The 23,419-nt window shown below is 37.7% G+C and overlaps 2 protein-coding genes across 4 annotated transcripts; one reads left to right on the top strand and one right to left on the bottom strand.

Moving 5' to 3' along the window:
* Positions 1 to 402: 402 nt before the first annotated feature.
* On the top strand, positions 403 to 17,562 carry tm9sf5 (transmembrane 9 superfamily protein member 5). 2 transcript variants are annotated; one of them, XM_067457632.1, is made up of 18 exons: positions 403 to 692; positions 891 to 958; positions 1,050 to 1,143; positions 3,685 to 3,812; positions 4,029 to 4,158; positions 4,752 to 4,879; positions 5,131 to 5,242; positions 5,328 to 5,407; positions 5,497 to 5,602; positions 5,891 to 5,932; positions 6,207 to 6,339; positions 7,797 to 7,916; positions 8,137 to 8,194; positions 8,291 to 8,450; positions 10,663 to 10,814; positions 12,341 to 12,452; positions 12,729 to 12,900; positions 16,324 to 17,562. In XM_067457632.1, exons 1-18 carry the CDS (start codon positions 555 to 557, stop codon positions 16,389 to 16,391), a joined length of 2,001 nt encoding a protein of 666 aa, XP_067313733.1. In that variant the 5' UTR covers positions 403 to 554; the 3' UTR covers positions 16,392 to 17,562. The 2 variants fall into 2 exon arrangements, with proteins under 2 accessions (XP_067313733.1, XP_067313734.1); XM_067457633.1 differs by lacking the exon at positions 5,891 to 5,932.
* A 303-nt stretch (positions 17,563 to 17,865) lies between these two features.
* Positions 17,866 to 22,952, bottom strand: gpr101 (G protein-coupled receptor 101). Of its 2 annotated transcripts, none has more exons than XM_067457634.1 (2): positions 22,511 to 22,952; positions 17,866 to 21,203 (listed from the first exon to the last, which is right to left on the bottom strand). In XM_067457634.1, the coding sequence occupies exon 2, from the start codon at positions 21,106 to 21,108 to the stop codon at positions 19,795 to 19,797; it is 1,314 nt and encodes a 437-aa protein (XP_067313735.1). In that variant the 5' UTR covers positions 21,109 to 21,203; positions 22,511 to 22,952; the 3' UTR covers positions 17,866 to 19,794. The 2 variants fall into 2 exon arrangements, with proteins under 2 accessions (XP_067313735.1, XP_067313736.1); XM_067457635.1 differs by lacking the exon at positions 22,511 to 22,952 and adding an exon at positions 22,324 to 22,469.
* Positions 22,953 to 23,419: the final 467 nt, after the last annotated feature.

Below are 23,419 nucleotides of genomic sequence, written 5' to 3'. Positions count from 1 at the left end.
CACACACACACACACACACACACACACACACACACACACACACACACACACACACACACACACACACACACACACACACACACACACACACACACACACACACACACACACACACACACACAATAATAAAAATAGCGCTTTAAATATTTTCAAAATGCTGAAATATTTTAGTCATATCGGTATCTAAATTACAACTGTTGTTTACAAGAACAAAGTAGAAGAACAAATATTATAAAATATTTATATTTAAATACAACAAATATGGTTAAATGTTAAAACTATTTTAGTAATTAAAATATATTGACTGTATCCGTTATATTAATTAAAACCGCTGTCATCAATCCAGATGTTTCGTGGATCAATGAGGGATTGGAGGAGCCATGAAGGGGGCGGAGTTTTGTGCACAGTAAGGAAGTGACACTAATACAAATCTTTCTTGAGTCAGTAGCTGCCAGCTTGTTGTCTTAGTGATTTTCTGTGAACTATCGCCGGTTAGTTGTATGCTTTCCTTGAGCAGAGTTAACCGCAAACCTCACAGGACGCTGCATTGAAAAATGAAGTCTTTAAATTCGCGTTTTATTTTTTTGTTGAGTTTAACTCTAGTCAGCTCTAGCGTTGGATTCTACCTTCCGGGTTTAGCGCCAGTCAGTTTTTGCGAGAAAAACCCAAAAGCAAACACGGAGGAATGTCTGGTGAGCTTTTACTGTCCTATACTTGTTATTGTATTATTGTATGATTATGTACAAACAGTTGGCACATAACAAATGTTAAGACAGTTAATAACCATAATATACAGCACGTGTATATAGTTAATAACCATGCAAACAGTATATACTCTGACTATAGTCAGATGTCCCATTGACCCCACTCACCTGCTGTCATCCCCACAGACCGAGATACAGCTGTTTGTGAATAGACTGGACTCTGTAGAATCAGTGCTGCCTTATGAATATGATGCGTAAGTATGCTTGACCTTAATATAAACGTAATTATATCTGCTTGCATTTCGATACAAGGACTGATCAGTGAGGGCATACTTTTTGCATTAGGTTTGACTTCTGCAAAGACACAAATGAAAAAAGGCCCTCAGAGAACCTTGGGCAGGTGTTGTTTGGTGAAAGAATAGAGACATCACCTTACAAGGTAAGATTGTTTTTTATTTATTATTTTTTAAATTTTATTCTACATTTTTAAATTAGATTTACTTCATTTGTTGTATTTTATCTTTAATGTAACCAGTAAATAAAATTGTACATTTCTTAATTTTTATGGAATATTGATGGCGTGACAGGACAACCTGTCATTCACATGAAATTATAGCAGTAGAAAACCATAACAATCAAGGTAATGTTGAGGGTATTTGATACAATGTACAGCACACTAAATTAAATACCATCAACATTAACTCCATGTACAACATAAATTACAGAACAAACCAGACACAGCACAAATCAGCTACAATTAAAAGCCAAAGGAAAAGATTTTTGATTTTTGCTTTAAAGGGGGGGTGAAACACTCAGTTTCAGTCAATCTCGTGTCAGTCTTGAGTACCTATAGAGTAGTATTGCATCCTTCATATCTCCGAAAAGTCTTTAGTTTTATTATATTTATAAAAGAAATATGGGCTGTACCGAGTCTTTCCGGAAAAAACCGAGCGCCTGGAGGCGTATCGTGTGGGCGGAGCTAAAGAATGACGAATGCGCAAAGCGGTGACGTCCTCAAGCGTGGAGAAACCCTTGCTATCGATCTCAGCTAATAGATATGATCCAGAATCTAATTCGGAGGCTGAAATAGAAACAGCAACAGCAGGACGTCCGTCTCTGTGGTATGTACTGTATTTAATGACCTGTCAACATTTGTGTGTCTTTACTCGCAGTTTATGAGTACATGATTCGGTTTATGGACTATTGTATGCGACTAAACCTTAGCAGTAGCAAGCAAAACGGTTTTGCACGTCAGACTAGTGTAACGTTATACATAGAACAACAATGGAGTAACCGTTAGCGCATTTGAATGACGAAGCACACAATCGTGTCGTTTACTGATGTTTACTCATGCGACGATAGCCAACAGCATAGACATTTGAAGCAGTTTTACTCACCGGCTGCTTCCAAAGCAGGACCGAACCTTTTTCGCTGGGACCGCTCCGTCAAAAACACACTTCTTGGCGTGGAGTGTGGAGTGTGGAGATCCACTTTGCGATGCAACTGAAGCAATGTTGTGAAGCTTCCCGTCATTTCTGCGTTCAAATCGGTTCAAATGCAGCGCAGCCTGGAATGCTGTGCTGAAGCGTTGAAGTCGCTTAATGTCAAAGTGGAGGAATGAAGTGGAGCGCGGCGCGGATTATAACCGACATAAGTGTTATAAGTGACAGGCGACTGGATCTGCAGCTTGAGAGCAGTGTTTATGGGCGTGCATTTCCTCTCTCGCTCTAGACACGCGCACGCACACCCTACCGGGAGAAGAGCCCGTACGGCCCATACAAGGACCTTCCGCTCTATTAACGTCAAGCCGACCCATACTCGAAAAAAACTCTCCGAAACTTGTGAGAAACTGGAAGGAATATTTTTAACACAGAAATACTCCATCAAACGTCCAACATTAGTTTTTGAAACTTTGTTTGAACGTTCTAATAAAAACATGTATGCTGTTCTGTTCAGTTTCGGTTCAGTAATGGCAAAAACACAATCTCCTCTCAATTTCAGTCTAGCCCGAGGAACATTTAACAGTCTCTGGTTAGATGACCTAAGAAATCTTCTAGGATTGTCAATGGATAGTAAATCCGAAATATATACAGGAGCTAATCCATTCAAGACTTTAAAATCAGCTCTGTAATGAATTGGGAGCCAATGCAGAGATTTCAGACCTTTAGTAGTGTGCTCTCTTTTACGCCCACCAGTAAGGAGATAGCAGCTGTATTTTGTACCATTTGCAGATATTTAAGAGATGCTTGGTTAAAACCCATATAAAGGAAATTACAATAGTCAAGCCTTGTTGAGATAAAAGCATGGATCACCCGCTCAAAGTCCTTTAAAGAAATAAATTATTTTACTTTATGTAGGACTCTGAGATGAAAAGAAAACTGGTTTTGACTGTTTGCACTAACGAAAAACACGCCCAGATTCTTCACTAGTGGTTTTACACACAAAGGCAAATGGGCAAATTTTAAGAAATGGAAACTAACAGCTTCTGAAGATTCAAAAACTATCATCACAATATTGCCTTAATTGAGGTGAAGAAAATCCAGGCCTTTACACCCGCTAGACAAGCCAACATAGTATCCAAACCCATATTATTTGATCCCAGGGGCAAACATGTATATACAACATTACAGGGGAGAAAAGGCTATCGCAAGTTCCATTTCATGCCATGTAGCAGTGGCATTTGAATATACATGCTGCTTTTAGAACCCTGGCATCTTGTTTATCAAGTTTTACTAGATGTGTAACTAGCTGTAACTGTAACTGAAACATTTACACCTTTCTCCCTTTGTTTCCCCTCCCTTTTTTATGTACTTATATTATTGTCATATAATTATGTAGTTGTAATTGGTAACATAGTAACAATTTAGACAGTTGTTACTATTCTGCAGTAATGTGCCTGTCATAATTAACTTCAGTACTTTATGATTCTCTCATAATGAATGGATCCTTAAGATATTAATGTGAGAAATGTTCCTCTTAGTTTTCATTTAAGGCTGACCAGACATGTGTGAAGGTCTGCACCAAATCATATGATAAAGATTCAAAAGAAGACAAGTTAAAGTTGGACTTTCTAAAGAGAGGAATGGAGTTGAATTACCAGCACCACTGGTAAGTCTACATGGGATGCCTTGCCTTCTGTAGGTGTGGTAGCACCGTGGAAGTTGTCATTTTGCTTTATCAGTTACTGACATAAGGAAGATGCAATGCTCAAAACCTTTTAGAAAAGAGACAATACCTATCTGTCATTATAGGGTTTGGCATATAATGGTTGCACACAACATAACAGATTAGTGGACTTGGTATATTCTTAGATTTGTTTTGCAGGATTGTTGACAACATGCCTGTGACATGGTGCTATCTTGTGGAGGACAATCAGAAAGTCTGCAACCCAGGATTTCCCATTGGATGTCTAGTAAACCAAGAAGGAAACCCAAAGGATGCTTGTGTTATCAGTGTGAGAGTGACTGTTTATCACCACTTGAGTTGTGAGCTGGCAGTCTGTGATGGGATAAAAAGATAATTTTATAGTTTTTACTATAATTAATTGATAAATATAAAAAAAAATAGTTTAAAAGCTTTCAACTAAATGTTAAATCTTCATAACATTGCAATATGTTACAAGGAATAGATCACTGACTCAGTGGAAATATTTAGATGATTAAAGCTGCAGTCTGTAGGTTTTTGCTCTCATTAACATTGCAGCCGGAGCTTCTTCTCTGTTTATGTCTATGGCGAGTCACGCAGGGACTGTGCTCCTCCGCAGCAGTTCCTACCAGTCTGGTCTAAAATAGTCCCAATATAAACACTTATTATAAATGTACCATAATGATTCAGGAAAATAACATGGGTTGTAAAACGGATTCATGTTGTACATTCTAATTATATAATTTTTGTAAATCTTGAACACTTAAAAAGTTACGGACAGCAGCTTTAAAGAAATCTAAACAATTTCAGAATGACTTCATAAGTAATCAAAAGATTTAACAAGATAGGTAGAGAGTTGAAGTTGACTAGCTTTTAACATTATGATTGTATTCTCTCTTTTAGGCTGATTTCAACAAGAAAAACACTTATTATGTTTTCAACCATGTGGACATAACCATAATTTACCATAGTGAAGATGAAACGACTGGGATTGGTGCTCGCCTTGTGACGGCTACATTGGAACCTAAGAGGTCTGATTAACTTTATTTTAAGTAGTCTCCTTAACCTGATTTTAGGTCTGTCTTCATATTCCGTGGGATCACGTGACCAGTTTCAGCAAAAATGCTTTCTTATTTAATGCTTTCTTATTAGAATTGAAAGTTAGGCATAGCAACACCAGTGAGAAAGGTCATTGAGAAACATCAATGAGGCTGTACTGTAATGCACATGAATTAGAACATATCTAATCTACAAAATAGTTTCTATATTATATGTTGAACAGCATCAAGCATGGTAATGATGAAAATCCAACATGTGAAGGCTCTGCAATGGACATACCAGCAGAATTCAACAGTAATCTTAAAGTGACCTACACTTATTCAATTAAATTTCAGGTAAGCTTGTTTATAGAGTCAGTATATGGAGATGGTTGGAAGGAACTTTGTGTGATAGATCTTATTTCTTCTTCTTTTTTTTTAGCAAAATAATGATATTAAGTGGGCTTCTCGGTGGGATTACATTTTGGTTTCCATGCCTCACAGTAACATCCAGTGGTTCAGGTGAGCACATAAAGCCAAGCTTGTTGAAAATGTCATAATGTCAAGAATAAGAAGGCACTTATATTTATATTTTATGATAATTTTTTCAGCATCATGAACTCTTTGGTTATCGTGCTCTTCCTGTCTGGCATGGTGGCCATGATCATGCTTCGAACATTGCACAAGGACATTGCCCGGTACAACCAGATAGACCAGGTACCTTGAATTGACTTTATTCTCTTTTAAACTGTTATCTATACAACAGACTCTGTTACGTCACTACAGTCTCTTGTGTCAACAGAGCTGACACTCCCACATTAAACCTTCTGTTAATTATTGTGTTGGATTTGAGTTAAAATGTTCACACCTTCATGGGCCATAGATCATAATCATAATCAAATATTGACTGAGCATTTCCCTCTTAGTTTTAGTGTGTTATTGTTTTTCTCATATTAATAACCAAAAGAATACCAGTCAATAAATCCTCTGTTGTAACATTCACAGGCAGACTGCGTTAAGATCCCTCCAGCTGCAAACATTACCTATGTAAGCTTATTAGCTTATGTTACTGATTTATGATTTGGTGATTTATAAACAGTGCAATTATACATTACCACACCAACCAATCAAGGTAACAACAAAATATGAAGGAAGCTGTTCTGCAATTAAAAGATAATTACGCTGATTATAGAAATGTGACATACCATATGCTGTTCCTTCACAAGTGTTGCCAGAATTTAAAGGACCGTGTTCTGGCTATTATGTTTTATCTGATGATAGTTATGTGAGGCAATATTGAGTTATGTCATATTTCCTGCAGGAGGATGCCCAGGAGGAGTCTGGTTGGAAGCAGGTTCATGGTGATGTGTTTAGGCCACCCAGGATGGGAATGCTTCTATCTGTCTTCCTCGGACAGGGCACTCAGATCTTCATCATGACCTTAATCACCCTTTGTAAGTGCATCTGAACAGAAATTTATTAAAAGTACTGTTTATTTTGTATTGTACAAATTAACTTTAAAGGGTTAGTTCACCCAAAAATGAAACTGATGTCATTAATGACTCACCCTAATGCCGTTCCACACCCATACGACCTCCGTTCATCTTTGGAACACAGTTTAAAGGTCCCGTTCTTCGCGCGTTTTCGAAGCTTTGATTATGTTTACAGTGTGCAATATAACAGTTCATGTTTCACGTATAAAAAAACACAGTATTTTTCACACAATTTACTTATCTGTACACCGCTGATTCTCTGTCCTAAAAACGGCCAGATGATTTCCTTGTTCTATGAAGTCCCTCCTTCAGGAATACGTAACGAGTTCTGATTGGGCCAGCACTTCCCGTGTTGTGATTGGACAGCAGCTTAGCGCACTTTACCCTCTTACCATAACGGGGAGATGCAAACGCTGAATGCGTGCTCTTCTCCACGTGGGAGAGCAACAAGACCCAGCGTTTTCTTGTGGGCGGAGGGTTAGTCAACAAACGGTTCTAGTGACGTCATTATATACCCTGCTCTTCCTGCTGTAGTCCAAACCGGCCGTTCACTTTAGGCTTTGAAAGGGAACTTCTGTTAAATAAAATATCTCGCTTGGCATTGAACTTTGAGCTTTATAATTTTACAGGTATTATTTATGCTCTAACAGCAACATTTCACACTAACTAAAGTTTGAAAGATGGAATAGCGAAGAACGGGACCTTTAAGATACATTATATTTAGTCTGAGAGCTTATCCAAGTGTATACACACTTTACTGTCCAGAAAGCTAATAAAAAAATCATCAAAGTAGTCCATATGTGACATCAGTTGGTTAATTAGAATCTCTTGAAGCATCGAAAATACATTTTGGTCCAAAAATAACAAAAACTACAGTTGGCAGGGCTCAATCCGAGGGGCGGGATAAACTACGACTTTATCAAGCATTGTCATCTCTTCCTTGTTTGTGTTCAATCCTCAAATAAAGATTCAAACGGTTATGAATCAGTGAATCGAACAATGATTCGGATTGCCAGTGTCACGTGATTCCAGCAGTTTGGCACGCGATCTGAATCATTGATCAATGAATTTAATGGATCGCATGTCAAACTGCTGAAATCACGTGACACTGGCGATCCGATTCATTGATCGATTCATAGGTATTCTTATGGTGAGTCATTAATGACATCAATTTAATTTTTGGGTGAACTAACCCTTTAAAGGTTGCTTCTCTAGATCTGTGAGAACAGATGAGTGCATCATGTAACTGTTAGCAATATAAACTTTTGTCATTTTTTTTTTTCCAATTTTAATTTGTTTATTTAGGCTAAATAGACATAATGAACAATTAGTTTTACACATTTTTAGTACCATTCTATTTCATTGCTGTTATAAAAACATTAAATGAACAAAAGTGACAATTCTGTTTTTTCCTTTAGTCTTGGCCTGTCTGGGCTTCCTGTCTCCAGCCAATAGAGGGGCTCTCATGACCTGTGCCGTGGTGTTGTGGGTTTTGCTTGGCACACCTGCTGGATATGTGTCTTCTAGACTTTATAAGAGTAAGGAAATATTGCTGTGGAATATCTTGTTTCATTTTATTTTCTTCTTGAAGTCATTATTAAGATCTAAAGTGTGACATTTGTTTTTGTTTTTTCAAAAGTACTATCTTTTTGTGTGTTTATTAATTTTTGTATTTTAAGTGAGTTGAGTCCACTTTAAATATGCAAAATATAAATTGTAATTGCTTTCTTTTCTAATCAATTTCCTCTGTATCATCAGCTTTCGGTGGTGAAAACTGGAAAACCAATGTCCTTCTCACAGCGTTTTTGTGTCCTGGGTATGAATATTATTTTTATCTTCATTTCCTGAGAACAGAAATAATATGTTTTATGCTAGAATTGCAGTTTCAAAGACGCGGCTTGTGTTTTTGCAGGATTGTGTTTGTGGACTTCTTCCTGATGAATCTGATCCTGTGGGTAGAGGGCTCCTCTGCTGCTGTTCCTTTTGGTACACTCGTGGCCATCCTGGCACTGTGGTTTGGCATCTCTGTTCCTCTCACTTTTGTGGGTGCATACTTCGGCTTCAAAAAACCAGTGAGTATGTCTTCTTGAACAGACTTGAATTCTTCTTAATGCCTGTTTCATATATGACCTGCTTGGAATGCGTACACGAGAGAAAAATTGAATGTCAAAGTTGACAGGTTAGAGCATTCACACTGCAAGTGTGTTCAAGGAACTCTTCACAAGGTACAGCAGTGCAACAAACATTTCAAAGTATTTCTCATTTCTAGTACTTAAAGTATTTCTGGTTGTCTGAGAACATTTGAACAAAGAGGCTACACCATCCAAGGCCAGCCCTGGCTGTGGACCGGCTGGATGGAGAATAGCTCCCAAGTTGTGGTCCGAAGCCACAAAAAAGGAAAATAGAAACTTGGTGTTGTCAGATGTTATTACGATGGAGGAGGATACTTACAAGATCAAAGCAATGAGCCAGAAATGTCAGGGCCATCGTAGACAGGACCGTAATTGGGTGGATATGTGGAGAATACACCAAGCAAAATTGAGATTCACCATCCGGGCCACGTATGACACCCTTCATAGTCCATACCTGTAGTATGGTTTGGAAGAATCCTGTCAACTTTTTAATCACAGGAATCCATGCCTGTGGGACATGATACAATCTTCCTGTAAAGCAGCACTGACATATAGATGGCGCCATGACTGGGTTTTGCGCAAGCTGGCCAAAATCCTGGAAGTATGCAGGATGGAAGCAAACTGGGCTAGTTTGGCCGCACCACAGTGGCTAATCCAGTTTGTCAGGCAAGGAGGAAGTTGCCCACAGTAGCAGCACAAGACCATTAACGCAAGATCTCTTGAAGTTCCCTCAAGAGATCACCATAACCTTGCTTTGGCCAGACGTCATGCTCTGACCCACTTCTGTTAAGCTAGCCATCTTGGCAGAGCTGACCATGCCATGGGAAGAAGGAATATGGGCTGCATGCTCATAAGCTGGGCAGAGGGCTACCCTCAAACTACATAAAGCTTCAATGGAGCATCCACCCAACGTCTCTTGAAATATCTGAAAAAGGCCCAAAAAGACATGGCAGAGGTGAAAGAACACAGAGGAGCTTTTAGCTCTGGAGGAAAGATAAGATATGAAAAGCGTTGTTGCAGCCTGTGATTGACATCCAATCTGGCGCACATCCAAGTATGACGTCAGAATCCAAACTCTGCTTTGCTGCCAATTCTTAAGATTTTATTGGTCATGTCAATCACAGTATTGATCCCTAAACCTACCTGCCACTGTAACCTTAACTAATGAAATTAGCTGCAGGGCAGGATTTGTAGTGAAGTGTTTTGTCTTTAAATCACAATCCTCATCTAAAACCCACTCAGAACCTATCCTTATGCCTGAAACCCACTCAACCTACCCACACCTAAAAACCCATTTAAAACCTACCTTACACATAAAAACCCTTTCAAAACCTACCCTTAAAGCATAAAAACCATTTCAATTGGAAACCTACATATACAACAAATTAGGTTTCCGGGGCGAAATGGAGATTAAGAGTCACAAGGTGATGTTTTAGATGTGAGCAATGTTGGATGCCAACCGCAGAATGAAGCGAGCTCTACTGGTAAGATGCGGGCAAAAAATGAATCCTAGGGCTGGCTGCAGGAGGGCAGTAGGGAGATTCCCCTGTTGCTGCTCCACCACCTCAAGATGTTCCGGGAAATTAGTGAACGGTAGATCCTGGCTGATGACCTTGCAGCCTGCATGCTGGCATTGGCAGAGGTGCGTCTGGCGTGAATGCCTAGCAGGTGTCTTCACTTGTGCTTCTAATGTCCATCTAATTGAGAAAAGAATAGACATGGTAGGCGATTTCATTGGCTGTTGGTGTGAATGGTAAGTTAGTTTACAATGTTTGTGATACAAATTAGAGTGTGGATCGGGGCACATTTTTCTGTCTGAGCCCGGGCCAGACGTGCGCATGCTATTTCCACACTGCATACATACTAAAATACGTTCGGGTTACCTAAGGCATAAGGGCTTTACAACAAAGTACAATTTTAATTCCTGGCATTGCGACAGGTGCTGTTTCCACACTTGTGGATACAAAAAAAATTACATTTAATAATAGACTCAGATTTTGATACTCTAGAATTCATATGCTTGCATATTTATGTATTTCTAAACATTTGAATCAGCTGCTATTGCAGGTCCCATCTGTGTGAGCTTTTCTATTGGCACATTGTAATGCACGATATCATGAATGTGGGTGTTTTTATTTTCCTGTTTTAACAGGGCATTGAGCCACCGGTGAGAACAAACCAGATCCCACGCCAGATTCCTCAGCAGTCATTCTTCACAAAACCTGTGCCGGGCATCATCATGGGTGGCATTCTGCCCTTCGGCTGCATCTTTATTCAGCTCTTCTTCATCCTCAACAGCATTTGGTACATGTTGGAAATTTTTGGTAGTTGATGTGAGAACTGATCAGGGTGTCCGCGGGGTTTTAAAAAGTATTAAAAAGTGATAAATCAAAATTGTCAAATTTAAGGCCATTAAAAGTGTTAAATGTGGTCTCAGAGGTATTATTTTTTTCAAAATTAGATATTATTTTTTCAGACTATCAGGTGTCCTATTCTGATTGAAATTCTATCTGCGTTCGCGTTAGTTTGTTTAAATATGGGCTTTAGCATATCTGGGCACATAATCAAAGATCTTTCGTCTCCGTCTCAACGTATGTTGGATGCCGACGTCATATTCAGTGGTCGTTCGGCATCATCTCAGAACACTGCTCGCTCAACAGAAGTGGCTGGCTTACGTTTTATCAAGGCATATCTTCAAGTACTAACATCATAAGAGCAGTCTTAAATGATTTATATAAAGTCTAAAATGAACAAAAAGAGTTGTGAGAGAATGAGGCGCGATCCATAGACAGTATATCAACAGTGAGATCTGCGTGTCTGTCTGCTCTTAAAGGGACAGCAGCCAATAAAGCTTCCTGTCAGTAAAGTTAAAGAACAAAGGGAACAGAGAAAATGACTCGCTGCTCTTGACTAAATAACTTTTTTAGCTTTAATAAGGATTAACTATTTAATTTATAGTTTATGCAGTGCAGACTGCATATAACTTTGATAACTTAATAAAATTTCTGTATATTTCCTAACTGTTAAGACAGGAAGGGCAGGAGTAAACATGACATTTATTATGGGTTTATGTTAGCATTGTTTTAAGTTTACTTAAATTAAAAACTGTTATATTTTTGAAGCCTAATAATAAATGTAAAATAAAACAAAATCAGTAGCTGCATTAATATCAGTAATACTGGCCTTCATTCATATAAAGATGCCATTTAAACAAGTATTTAAAATATACTGTCTTTATGTTGTTTCTATATTATTTTGATTAACTGAAATTATTATATTAAAAAATATATTAAAAACGTACAAAAACATTTCTTTTTTATTGCGACTAATCTCAGAAAAAAATTGTGATTAATCTAGTTACAGTTTTCAATCGATTGACAGCACTAGTTTTTAGTATTTTGTTAAATTCAACAACTTATCACAGCTATAGAAATGTAATATTTAGCTCAGGTTTTGTTGTTGGAAAAAAAAAACTAAATAATTGAATTGCTGAATTACCAATTATTAATTGAAATCAAATGTGTATGCAGTAATGCTTCTCCTTAACCAACCTTTGTGAATGTTGAGATCTATTTTACTGTCTGATAACCGATTTCCTCCTGGTGTCGATTACAAATATTCTTTTTTGTATGTTATATATGTCAAAATCAGTGTAAATAATAGAAAGGTCGCTGATTAACACTTGCAATTCAGTGTCGTGATGGTTTAAAAAAATATTCTGAAGGTAGTAAAAAGGTATTAAAAAGTAGTAAATATAACTTAAGGATTGCTGTATATACCCTGCTGATATTTTGGCCATAACATGAACAAATTGAAATGTTTCTCTGCAGGTCTCATCAGATGTATTACATGTTTGGCTTCCTCTTCCTGGTCTTTATCATCCTGCTCATTACCTGCTCTGAGGCAACTGTTTTGCTCTGCTACTTCCATTTATGTGCAGAGGTGAGACTGACCACTGACCATGGCATCTTCAATATTACATTTTTTTTTTTTGGTTTATGTTTGGCTGGTTCTTGACAGAACTGATATGACAGTCTTGCATTTCCTACATTCATCGGTGTGGTCTAGTGGACATTTATAAGTCACTGGTATGAATTAGTCTCATACAGGTCTACAACATAATTTTAAACTTTAGTCTAAAGTGGTGGTATTATTATTTTAAAATAAATGCTTGTAATAACCTTTTTTGTTTAAAGCTTGTTTGTTTGTATTTTACAGGATTATCATTGGTGGTGGCGATCATTCCTGACCAGTGGTTTCACAGCAGTGTATCTGTTTGCCTACGCAGTGCATTACTTCTTCTCAAAACTACAAATTATAGGGGCAGCGAGCACCATCCTCTACTTTGGCTACACCACGATCATGGTGCTCATTTTCTTCATTTTCACGGGTATGTGAGAGATGTTCTTGTTTTCCCTTTAGCCTTGAAAAACATGTTTTTTTGTAATGGTAAAATACCCTTTGCTAAATAATTTTGCATCCAAAAGCGGAAACACTTCAAATCTTTCCCCATTTTCCCTAGTGTGTTGCAGCAAAATTGACAAACTGTTTTGATTTAAATACAGAGCCACAGTTTGTTCATTAAACCATGTTTAAGAAAGAAAAAGTTAAATTTCTCCCCTGGTGTATCGAAAACTCAAACTGTGACTTCAAAACCTAGGCATGTACCAAACTGTCATTTTTGTGTCTCGTTACACCCATACATTCACAAACTTTCTTGTCAGCCGAACTCTTTTGATAATATTTACTTGAAGTACCCCCTGCGATTTGAAATAAATTATTCATTCATTTAGCAAAACATTTGCATGTTCAAACTTCTGACGTTGGTTAATGTTCATATAAAATGTAGTTAAAGTGATAGTTCACCCAAAAATGAAAACTATCCCATCATTTACTCACCCTCAAGCCATCCTAGGTGTATATGACTTTGTTTCAGACACACTGAATGACTAGTTGAAACATTCTAAGACTGAACTGAACACTGATTATAGAGCAAAGGCGTAATGTGATCAGACTCTGGCAGCAGAATTTTTAACATATTGTAGACTAGTAATTGTTCTAGTGGGCAGCCCAATAAGAAGTGAATTACAGTAGTCGAGATGAGAGGTTATCAAAACATTAATTAAAGTTTTGGTGTCTTTAGTGCTGGCACTTTTGCTGATACAATTGAGGTGGGGTACAGGTAAAGTTAGGGACAGGTGTGGTGATATGGGTAAGTTTAAAGTGTCAACAGTGTAATTATAAATGTAACTACAGAAATGTATTATAGCTGTAGTTACATGCAGGTGTCCCATTGTGACCCCACTTTATATTAGGTGACCTTAAGTACTATGTACTTACATTAAAAAAATAAGTACAATCTACTTACCGTGTTCAAATTGTATTGCTGTACACCTTTGCTGATATTGAGGTGAGATACGGGTAGAGTTCGGGACAGGTGTGGTGGTGTGTGTCAGTTTAAGGGCAGGGTTAGGTGTAAGGGAAGTGCCAACTGTGTAATTACAAACGTAACTACAGAAATTAATTACAGATGTAATTACATGCAGGTATTTTTTTTTAAATGTAAGTACAATGTAAAAGCATGTATGTACTCAATAAGTGCATTGTATCAAATGATTAATTACAATGTTCGTACACAGTAGTTAAGGCCACCTAATATAAAGTGGGTCCTGAATTTTTTATTTAACTGTTAGTAAATAGTAGTTAAGGGTTAGTTAACCCAAAAATGAAATTGATGTCATTAATGACTCACCCTAATGTCCTTCCACACCAAGACCTCCGTTCATCTTCACACACAGTTTAAGATATTTTATATTTTAGTCCCAGAGCATATGCAGTCAATGCCCACTTTACTGTCCATGTCCAGAAAGGGAATAAAAACATCATCAAAGTAGTCCATATGTGACATCAGTTAGTTAATTAGAATATCTTGAAGCATCGAAAATACATTTTGGTCGAAAAATATCAAAAACTATGAATTTATTCAGCATTGTCCTCTCTTCCCATGTTCCTCCAAAAAAAATTTCCTTTTTCAAAATACAGGACACACTTTATATTAGGTGGCCTTAAAGGGTTAGTTCCCTTTAAGGACACCTAATATAAAGTGGGTCCTGTATTTTTATATGTACATAACATTCAGAAACAGTATTTGAAATGAATAAGGATCAATCAGTTGTACTGATTCAAAAAAAGCACAAGAAATAACATTTGTTATGATTAATTTTATTTGGCATGCACAACACGAAACAATGCACACAGGTTGGGGTTGAAGAGCCGTTAGCAAGTAATTTATTCACAATGTTATCTTTTGATATGTAAATGTCAGCTTTATCATATAAGATTTTAGTCTGTCAGCTAAAACAAGAGCTTATTGATGCAATTCAGTCAGTCTGCCATTTTATTCCACCTGTTACTCCTGGTCAGATGCCTCAATAAATATTTAGTGAATACATAGTTATTTAGATAGTTTTAACTTTTGATGCAACCAGGTAATATGGGAAAGGACCATTCCGCTGCTGCAGGATTTCTATCCTGTTCCTGAAAATCAGTACTTTGTGTGCTTAGTGTGACATGCATTTTTTTTTTTTTTTTTTTTATTTACGTTACCTATAATCTCAGATGTTCAGAGATTGTCATGATGTTGGTGGCTTTGAGGCTGGTTCTTTTATTTTTTAGCAGGTGACCAGTGCTAGTTAGTTTGTTCCTGTCTAATGGGTCATACTGTGTTTAGGCCGAGGGTAATTGGGACACGTATAAATATTCCTCATCGTTTATTGTTGTTGAAAGATAGCGCCGCTCCCTCTGGCCTTAATCAAATCTCTGTCGCTTCCCCTCATTGATATGCTGAGGCGGAGGTGGCAAGCGATGGCCAGCTGTCTGCCATCCATAAACAGCTGTGGCTTGATAGCATCTACATATGCTTACTTATGTCCATTCAGTCTCTCCAAATGGCAGGTGAATATATTTTCTAGCTTTGTAGCATGTGTTTTCCTCACCCAGCGTGGAGAAAAGTGATTTACATCCGTTTAACAAAATAATCCACTATCTAAAATACCCCAAGCTTCTCTGTGAAAGTACTGAGATTCCACATAGGTCATGTAGAAAGAGTATTGAAGACACTGCACCTTTACAAAAACTCTCCAGATTATCCAGTGTAATTGCAGCTATTCTCACAGCTTTTCTTTGATGAAACCACCACATTGGTTTTCTGAGTAGATATTAGCCACAATCTATTTGTTTCCATGGATTCTACTAGATGCTTTATCCCTGGCCATGGCTGTTATGGCAACTTCTACTCTCACTCGAGGGGTGAATATGTAAGGCACGTGGGTAACGAGTCTTTCTGGGTCACTATCTTAAAATAACGGTTCGCCGAATGGCTTGTTTCTAGCAGGATGTTTTAAATCCTGAGAGCAAACTGAAGATACAGCGTGTGTGGAAGGTGAGGAGGAGGACTGAGAATCGTGTATATAAATGCATCTGAAAATAGATTCCGAGCTAAAGATTTCAATCGGACCTATTGTTGATTGGCTGTCTCTGCCGTCCCAGCGATGATTAGATTTAATCCTGTGCTTCATTACACTCCACTCAGTTTGGCTCTGTCAGATCATTTGCTGCATTGAAACCCCACTATTAATAGGTGGTTTTCTTGGAAAATGACTTCAGTTGTGGATTTAATAAAAGTGCTATTTCTTAATGTGTACACTATCAGTTAGTCTCCACATTTTATGACATACATGTGCTAAAAAGGTCTTTTTGTTGTCCAATTCTCTATTTCTTGTGTTAATTTTTACACATTTCCTCTTCCATCCAGGTACTATAGGCTTCTTCGCCTGCTTCTTGTTTGTAAATAAAATCTACAGTGTGCTGAAAGTGGACTAAGGGAGGGACTTTTGGAGAACACATCAACTTTTTACAGATCAGCTTTCACATGGAAATCTGAAGAGACATTTAAATGAAGGGAAAAATCTGATGTTACTTTTCTTTTTCTTGAAGCGCTGGTGTGTAGCCCAACTGTAATTCACTGACCTGCAGTAGGTTTGTGTGTGAACTCCAAAGACCCCTTTTCAGTGCTTTACTTGGTCTCACTTTGCCTATGACTTTATTCCAACCAAACCCACCATGCTGAGAGCAAAAGCTCATATTTTTAAACTATAAGTTGTTATTATTTTATATTGACCCAAATGTATGTTTTGCCTGCTTTGTTTTAGTGTATCTTTTTTTTTGTATAGAATTTGTTTTGAAAGATCAGATGGGACAGATTCGGGTGCGGTCACATTTACCTTTGTATGGAGAAATTCTAAAAGCTAAATGCATTCATTTTTATATGAATTCACCAGATTCAAGTTTGTTAATTTTGAACAATCATATTCACTGTTTAGTTTTAACCTATGAGTAAGCAGGGCTTCATCCATCACTACACTGTTGGTAATGAATAATGGATATTCTTTGCCCCCTTAAAAATGTCCATTTACTGTAGCTCACTGTAGACTCATTCCAATAGGGTTATGTGTGAAAAATCGGGACAAACATTCTTTGCTTAAGTTTGTCAGATGAATTTATGTTCATTTAAATGTTTAAATGTTCACAGCAGAAAGCTGCTTGATATGAAAGTGACTTCTGTATGAGTAGTTCTTCATACATATATATGCGGTTTTCAATATGTGACTGCACTAGTTTGACATTAACTGTTGCTCAGCAAAATTTAGCTGGCGATATCCAGTAATTTAAATTTCAAGTAAGGGCAAAAAAAAGTTTGTGTGGAAGTTGGTTGTGGAAATTCATTGTGTTGACAAAAAAAGCAACTCTGTTTGAATTCTGTCTGGGTAATGCATTGCTACGTTACTGACAATAATCTTTTCGGCCGTGAATTTCACTAATGTGACCGCACCACAGTAACCTCTATAATGTCTCCTGTTGGTGGATATTATTAATAACTGTTACTATGTTGTTAGTAGCATACAACTTCTTGTTTCCATGTGTTTTTATAATTTTATCTTGCTGACAAAGTTTTTTTTATGGAGTGAAGGAAATTAAATGGTTAAGAAGCACATATGTTGCCATATGAAACTTTTATACAAGTAATAATATCTAAAATAACGGGAGCCATTTAGTCATTTTGTACTTTGTAAATTATTTAAATGTAATTACTTAAAGAACTACAGGCATATTCATCTTATTTCAATAATTTTAATTTAAAACCCACAGGATGTACTGAGCTTCATCAAGTCTTATGAGGTATACATAAACATTCTTCATTCACCATGTTATAATAAAAGAAAAATAAAGCACAAAGTACATCATTACAAAAATGTCTAATCAACTTTTGTTTATATATATATATATATATATATATATATATAAAACAGTCTATAGTTACAGTTGGAGTAAACTAATGATAACTTACTTCAGCTGACTGTGGTTAGATTTGATTGATTGATTGATGATTGTCCAAAACTTTGTAAATGCTGCAGAGATCAGTGCAAACAGACATATAGTGGATATTGTCTGTGATATGTATTGTTGCACTCACTGGTTTCAAAATAATACTTGGATGTAGCAGAAGAAACTGCAGGTTTGATTTATGGTAGATTTAGCTGACTTCCAAACACAGCAGCCAGAAATTAGAAATTAAGCACTAGCTGTCCCATTTTTGTACAAGGTCAAGCTAAGTGCTCAAGAACATTCGTGCCTTCCTGCAGTGGTTGATAACATAAAGTGCTTCATCAGTTGTGAAGCCAGCTTATTTAACCCCACATAATATTAGTGGTTATGATACATTTGGCAGTGTCAGGGGATTGAACATTTTATACTGCACACAGAGACAATTTACAATTTATATAGGGAGGCACTCTTTAAGAGAACTGACTCTCCACACTGGTCAAGAGGTACATCATAAATACCCTGAGATCCTTAGCTCATTAGCTGCTCTTGGGTGAATCTTCAGGTCATATCTCACCCCCAAAAAAAGGAAATACAAAAATAAAGTACACTTCATGAATTGAAGGCAGCTCAACAAATACTGCCATGATGAATAAATATTTTCAATGAAACAAATCAATATTTTTGTTTGTTTTACATTATGGTAATGAGAAATGGTTGGATGGTGATGCGTAATTCAAATACTCTCTCTCTCTCACACACACATACACACGAGAATCACTCTCTTCAAAGTACTGACACTGCAACCCTCCACATTACACATATTTTAAATGCCAACAGAAATAAAGTGAATAACTAACCTGACCCATACCCTAATGTGGATGAGATTCATCGCTTAAGTATTATGGATGCATGAACAATAAATACATTTGTTTTTTCAATTCATAATACAGTTTGTTTGTAAATACTTTCACATTTAAGAGAACTTTTCTCCAGTGACAATTATTACGTTGATACCGTATGCTTATAAAAATAGACAAAAATCTCTCCACATGTATTCTAAATTCATTTCAAAACAAAGAATACTTTCTCTTTAAGTTGTAAAGTAGCAATACATTTGACATCTATGTATACAAATAACATTCATTTTGTTAGACATATTATATACTACTATATACGGTCTCAAAAAGTATGCTTCCAACATTATACTCTCTAATATTCTGTATTTTATGGAACACTTCATACTATGTCTCCATTATGTTATTTTTTTTTTTACATACAAGTAGATGAAATTTAGAACTTTTGTATTTAATTTTTCAGACCTTCTTCCAGTCTGTTGACATGTCACTTGATTTTTTTTGTTTTTATGCTCATCACCAAATTATGCATTTTTGATAAAAAGTCATGTTGTGAAATATTATTACAATGTAAAATAACTTCTTTTATAAAAACTGAATTTTCAGCATCATTACTCCAGTCTTCAGGGTCACATGATCCTTCAGAAATCACTCTAATATGATGATTTGGTGCTTAAGAAAAATGTCTTAGTATTACCAATGTTGAAAATTTATATTTTTGTGTAAACCGTGATTTTAATGGAATTTTAATGCATCCTTGCTAAATAGTAAATTTAACGACAGTGTAACTTTTAGATAATTTAAACAGTCTATCATCATTGACATGCATCTCCATAGTAGAAGCTAAGTTTGCTAGGCTTTTCTGTTGCCGATAATATTATTTTTGTATGTACTAACCCACAAAGCGTAGCTAACACTAACACATATGTTTACAGTGTATTCAGTGAGCTTGTGTTTAAAGGCACAGTATTTAATTTGAAATGGCCAAATTGTGCCCAATTTAGAAACCAAAAGCTGTATATACCGCAACACTGACAGAAATATGTTCAGAATTTGCATTTAGGGGTTTCCTCAGGTAGCTTGTTAGTGTTGCTGTGTACAGTGAGCTCCTTTTCTGAGCTCAGACTGATGGAGGTGGTCTCCTTTCGGCTGTCTTTAGACCTCCTCTCTGTAGGGGAAGAAGACATTGTGCCTTCCTCCCAGGTGCGGAGAGGGCACACACGGGCAGTCTGGCTCGAAAGGTGGGTGTGCGCCAGACGCCCATCCGTCACCGTGAAGCAGCTGTCCACTGCGGAGCCTTGACTGATCCGGCCCTGCCCGCACAGCGGCCCACAGAGCAGTGCCAGGAACTCCTTGCGAACGCTGCGGTGCATGTAGCCGTAGATGTAGGGGTGTAAGCAGCACTGAAGGAAGAAGAGAATGAGCGCCATCGAGGCCAACCAAGGTGGCACTGCTGTGCTGGAGTAAATGGATATAGTGCTCAGGACGCTGTATGGTCCCATGCTGAGCACATAAGATGCCATGATGACAAACACCACTCGCGCAGCCTTACAGTGATAGTGGAAGCGTCTGTGGCGGGTTCTGGTGGGATAAGTGGCTGAAAAAGGCCCTTCCAATTGAGGCTGCTGCCTTTGGGGGCTGGAACAGGACGCTTGGGAATCCGGAGGGGGGTTGGATTGGATAGGGTGAACGAGAGCATTCTGCCGCCTTGCCGCTCTAAACACCATCCAGTAGCAGCAAAGCATGATCACCACGGGCAGCCAGAATGAAAGTGCAGACACCAGGGCTGAATACGAGTAGCTCGAGGACCACACAACAGTGCAGGCATTGTGGTGGCGGTCGAATTCTATGGTTCCCCATCCATACAGTGGCGGAGTGCTCTGAAGCACGCTGAGAAGCCAAGTGAGGGTGATCAGGTTGGTACCCAGGTGAGGTGTCATTCTGGTGGGGTAGGACAGCGGGTGGATGATGGCCAGGTAACGATCTACAGACACCACAATGATGGTGTTGACGCCAGCGAATGCGAACAGGTGCATAAGCACCACGAGGGCCTGACACAGGCGGGCGTCCAGCGGCCAGACCTCGGGCACGGTGGCAGCGATGGCGAAGGGCATGACCAGCACCGTCTGCAGAAGGTCGGCCAGGAGCAGGTTGAGAACGAAGCGGTTGGCGACGTGGAGAAGCTGTGGCTTCCGCTGGAATACCAGCAGCACCACGATGTTTCCAAAAAGTGACGTGCACACGATCGCCGATATGAGTACCATCTTTACCGCACTGTTCACCAGAGATGCAGACAAGGGTGCGCCAGGGTCCCAGGGCACTGTGGTGGAGTTACTGCCCAGAGGCGGAAAGGTGGGCATGTTGACAGAGACAATGTTGGAGATAACGCATTAGGAGTCTTTCAGATATCAACACCAGCCTGAAGGTCTGATAACAGTTTAGTCACTGTTCACACCTTGAGAGAGGATTTAACAGGAGAAGAAGAAAAAAAAATCAGCACATCCTGATCCTTCTTAGATGAATGTTCACACTGTGACTGTAGACCTTATTCACATCAGCATCATTTTTAACACGAATGAAAGCAGGACATACATCTCTACAGTGATTTGTACTGTTATTTAATGGGCTTGTGGATTGTTCTGGTGACGAAACACTGCAAAAATATACTTTCAAGAAGTTTTAGTAGACAAAAAACATAAGGAAAATTATGTTATTTAGTAGCTTAATACAGCTTTTTACAGTTGAAAATATTGTAAAAACAGCAAGCCTGTCCCTCGCAGCCTTGCTTTCATACCTGTCATGACGCTGCTCTGAATAAGGTCTATTGTGTCCAACATACACATACTTTACATTTATTTCAGGATTGTGTCTTTAAGCAAGAGCTTTTTAGGAATGCATGATACAGATATACTATATTAGTAACATATTGGTTATCAAATAATAACATCATTAATTTACTAGTATTGACTGATAATGGTTAACTAGCCTAATTATGCATGCTTTCCTAAAATATTTTAGATTACCCTTTTTTTCATCTACACTTAGATTTAAATAGTTTTTTAATTGTTATATTATAATGTTGTATATTGAATAGGTTACATTAATAATATTAATATATGTAACATTTATCAGCTAAACCTTAAGATATTTATGCAAACAAAAAAACTTGGCCAGAATATATCGGTGCATCCCTAACACTATTATACAACTTTCTCAAAAAATAATCTATATCTCAGTGCACAGTTCTAAAATAAATGCTGTACTGTACATGTATGAATATTGTAGTGTAAAGAGCATAGGCCTAATATAATGACCTTTTTGGGTGCTCACTATAAGAAATCATACTTGCGTGCATTTTTATATACTATACACAAAAGATATAGCCTACTAGTGCCTGCTATATCACAATGCATACTACACAATACAATAGGCTATTCGTTGCATGTATGTACAAAACAGTATGCATAATTATACGTAATCAGTGTAGGCTATAATAAAATACTTTAAGAGAAAACTGTGCACAACAGCTTTTTATCCATTTTCATGGCTTAGAGACTGTGTGCATCGTATCTTACCTTGTCTCGAGTCACTGTTGGTAAGCACGAGCCAAATTATTTGCATATACTTTTCATGTGAACAATGAGAAACAGCTGGAAATAACCGCTGTCATAATTCCATTGTGTACCGCGGGCTAAAAGTGGCGCTGGTTTCTCCACGGTGCAAATCGCATGCAAATATCATCAATGAATGGAAGACATTTACCGTACGACGATCACTGAAAAGCATCCCTTCTGCTTTTTTTCGAATGGCTGTCGGTTGTCAGTCGCCTTTGTGTCTCTCTCTTCACTGACAGGGCTCCAGTGATGCTCTCCCATTTTAGTCTCCTCGGTGTCATCAATGGCAGCCGCGTCCTCTCGCCTCTGCTAGGCTCTGTGTGAGCAGGACTTCATTCAGAGATGGAGAATAATCAATCAACTGCTCGCTTGTCGTGTCAGAGCCGATATCGTTAAAATAAACCGCCGTGGGTTTCTGTTGTCTATGCTATGAACCTGCGGTGGCGCACAAACAGCAGTGTCACAGCGGTTACATGTTCTGCTCATTAGGACTGTAACGCTGGCTGTTGTTGCTTCCACAATAAATGATCACATCCAGTGGGTAGGCAATACAATCAATAATGAATGGGGTTACAGGTAAAATTCATTAAACACACTGCATAGTGCACAATGGATCACGTTACAACAAGCAAATATCACTTAAAAATGTTGGGTTAAAAATAAGTTAACCCAACAATGAACCCAACTGTGGGTTATTTTAGCATACTAGGCAGTTGGGGCAAAAGTAACACAACCTTGAGTTAATTCTTTTATTTTATTTATGTCATTATTTTAATAAATAAAAACAAAAACAAATAAATAAAAAAATATATATATTTGTATTTGTATTCAAATACAGATAGTCTATTTGTATAAAACAATACATTGCACATATATCTTTTTTTATATATTTTTAAATACCAAACAAATATTTGGGAGTCTAGCATTTAGTGTAAATATAAATAAGTGTGTTAAATTTTAAATACACAGCACACATAATATATTCAAACCCTATCAAAATGAGCAGGCGCCAGCTTGCCCAGAACAACAAGTCTACCCATCTCTTAGGATGCCCATT

This window comes from Pseudorasbora parva, chromosome 11, assembly GCF_024679245.1.
Source record: "Pseudorasbora parva isolate DD20220531a chromosome 11, ASM2467924v1, whole genome shotgun sequence".
NCBI lineage: Eukaryota > Metazoa > Chordata > Actinopteri > Cypriniformes > Gobionidae > Pseudorasbora > Pseudorasbora parva.
This window is presented reverse-complemented; position numbering and strand designations above follow the sequence as displayed.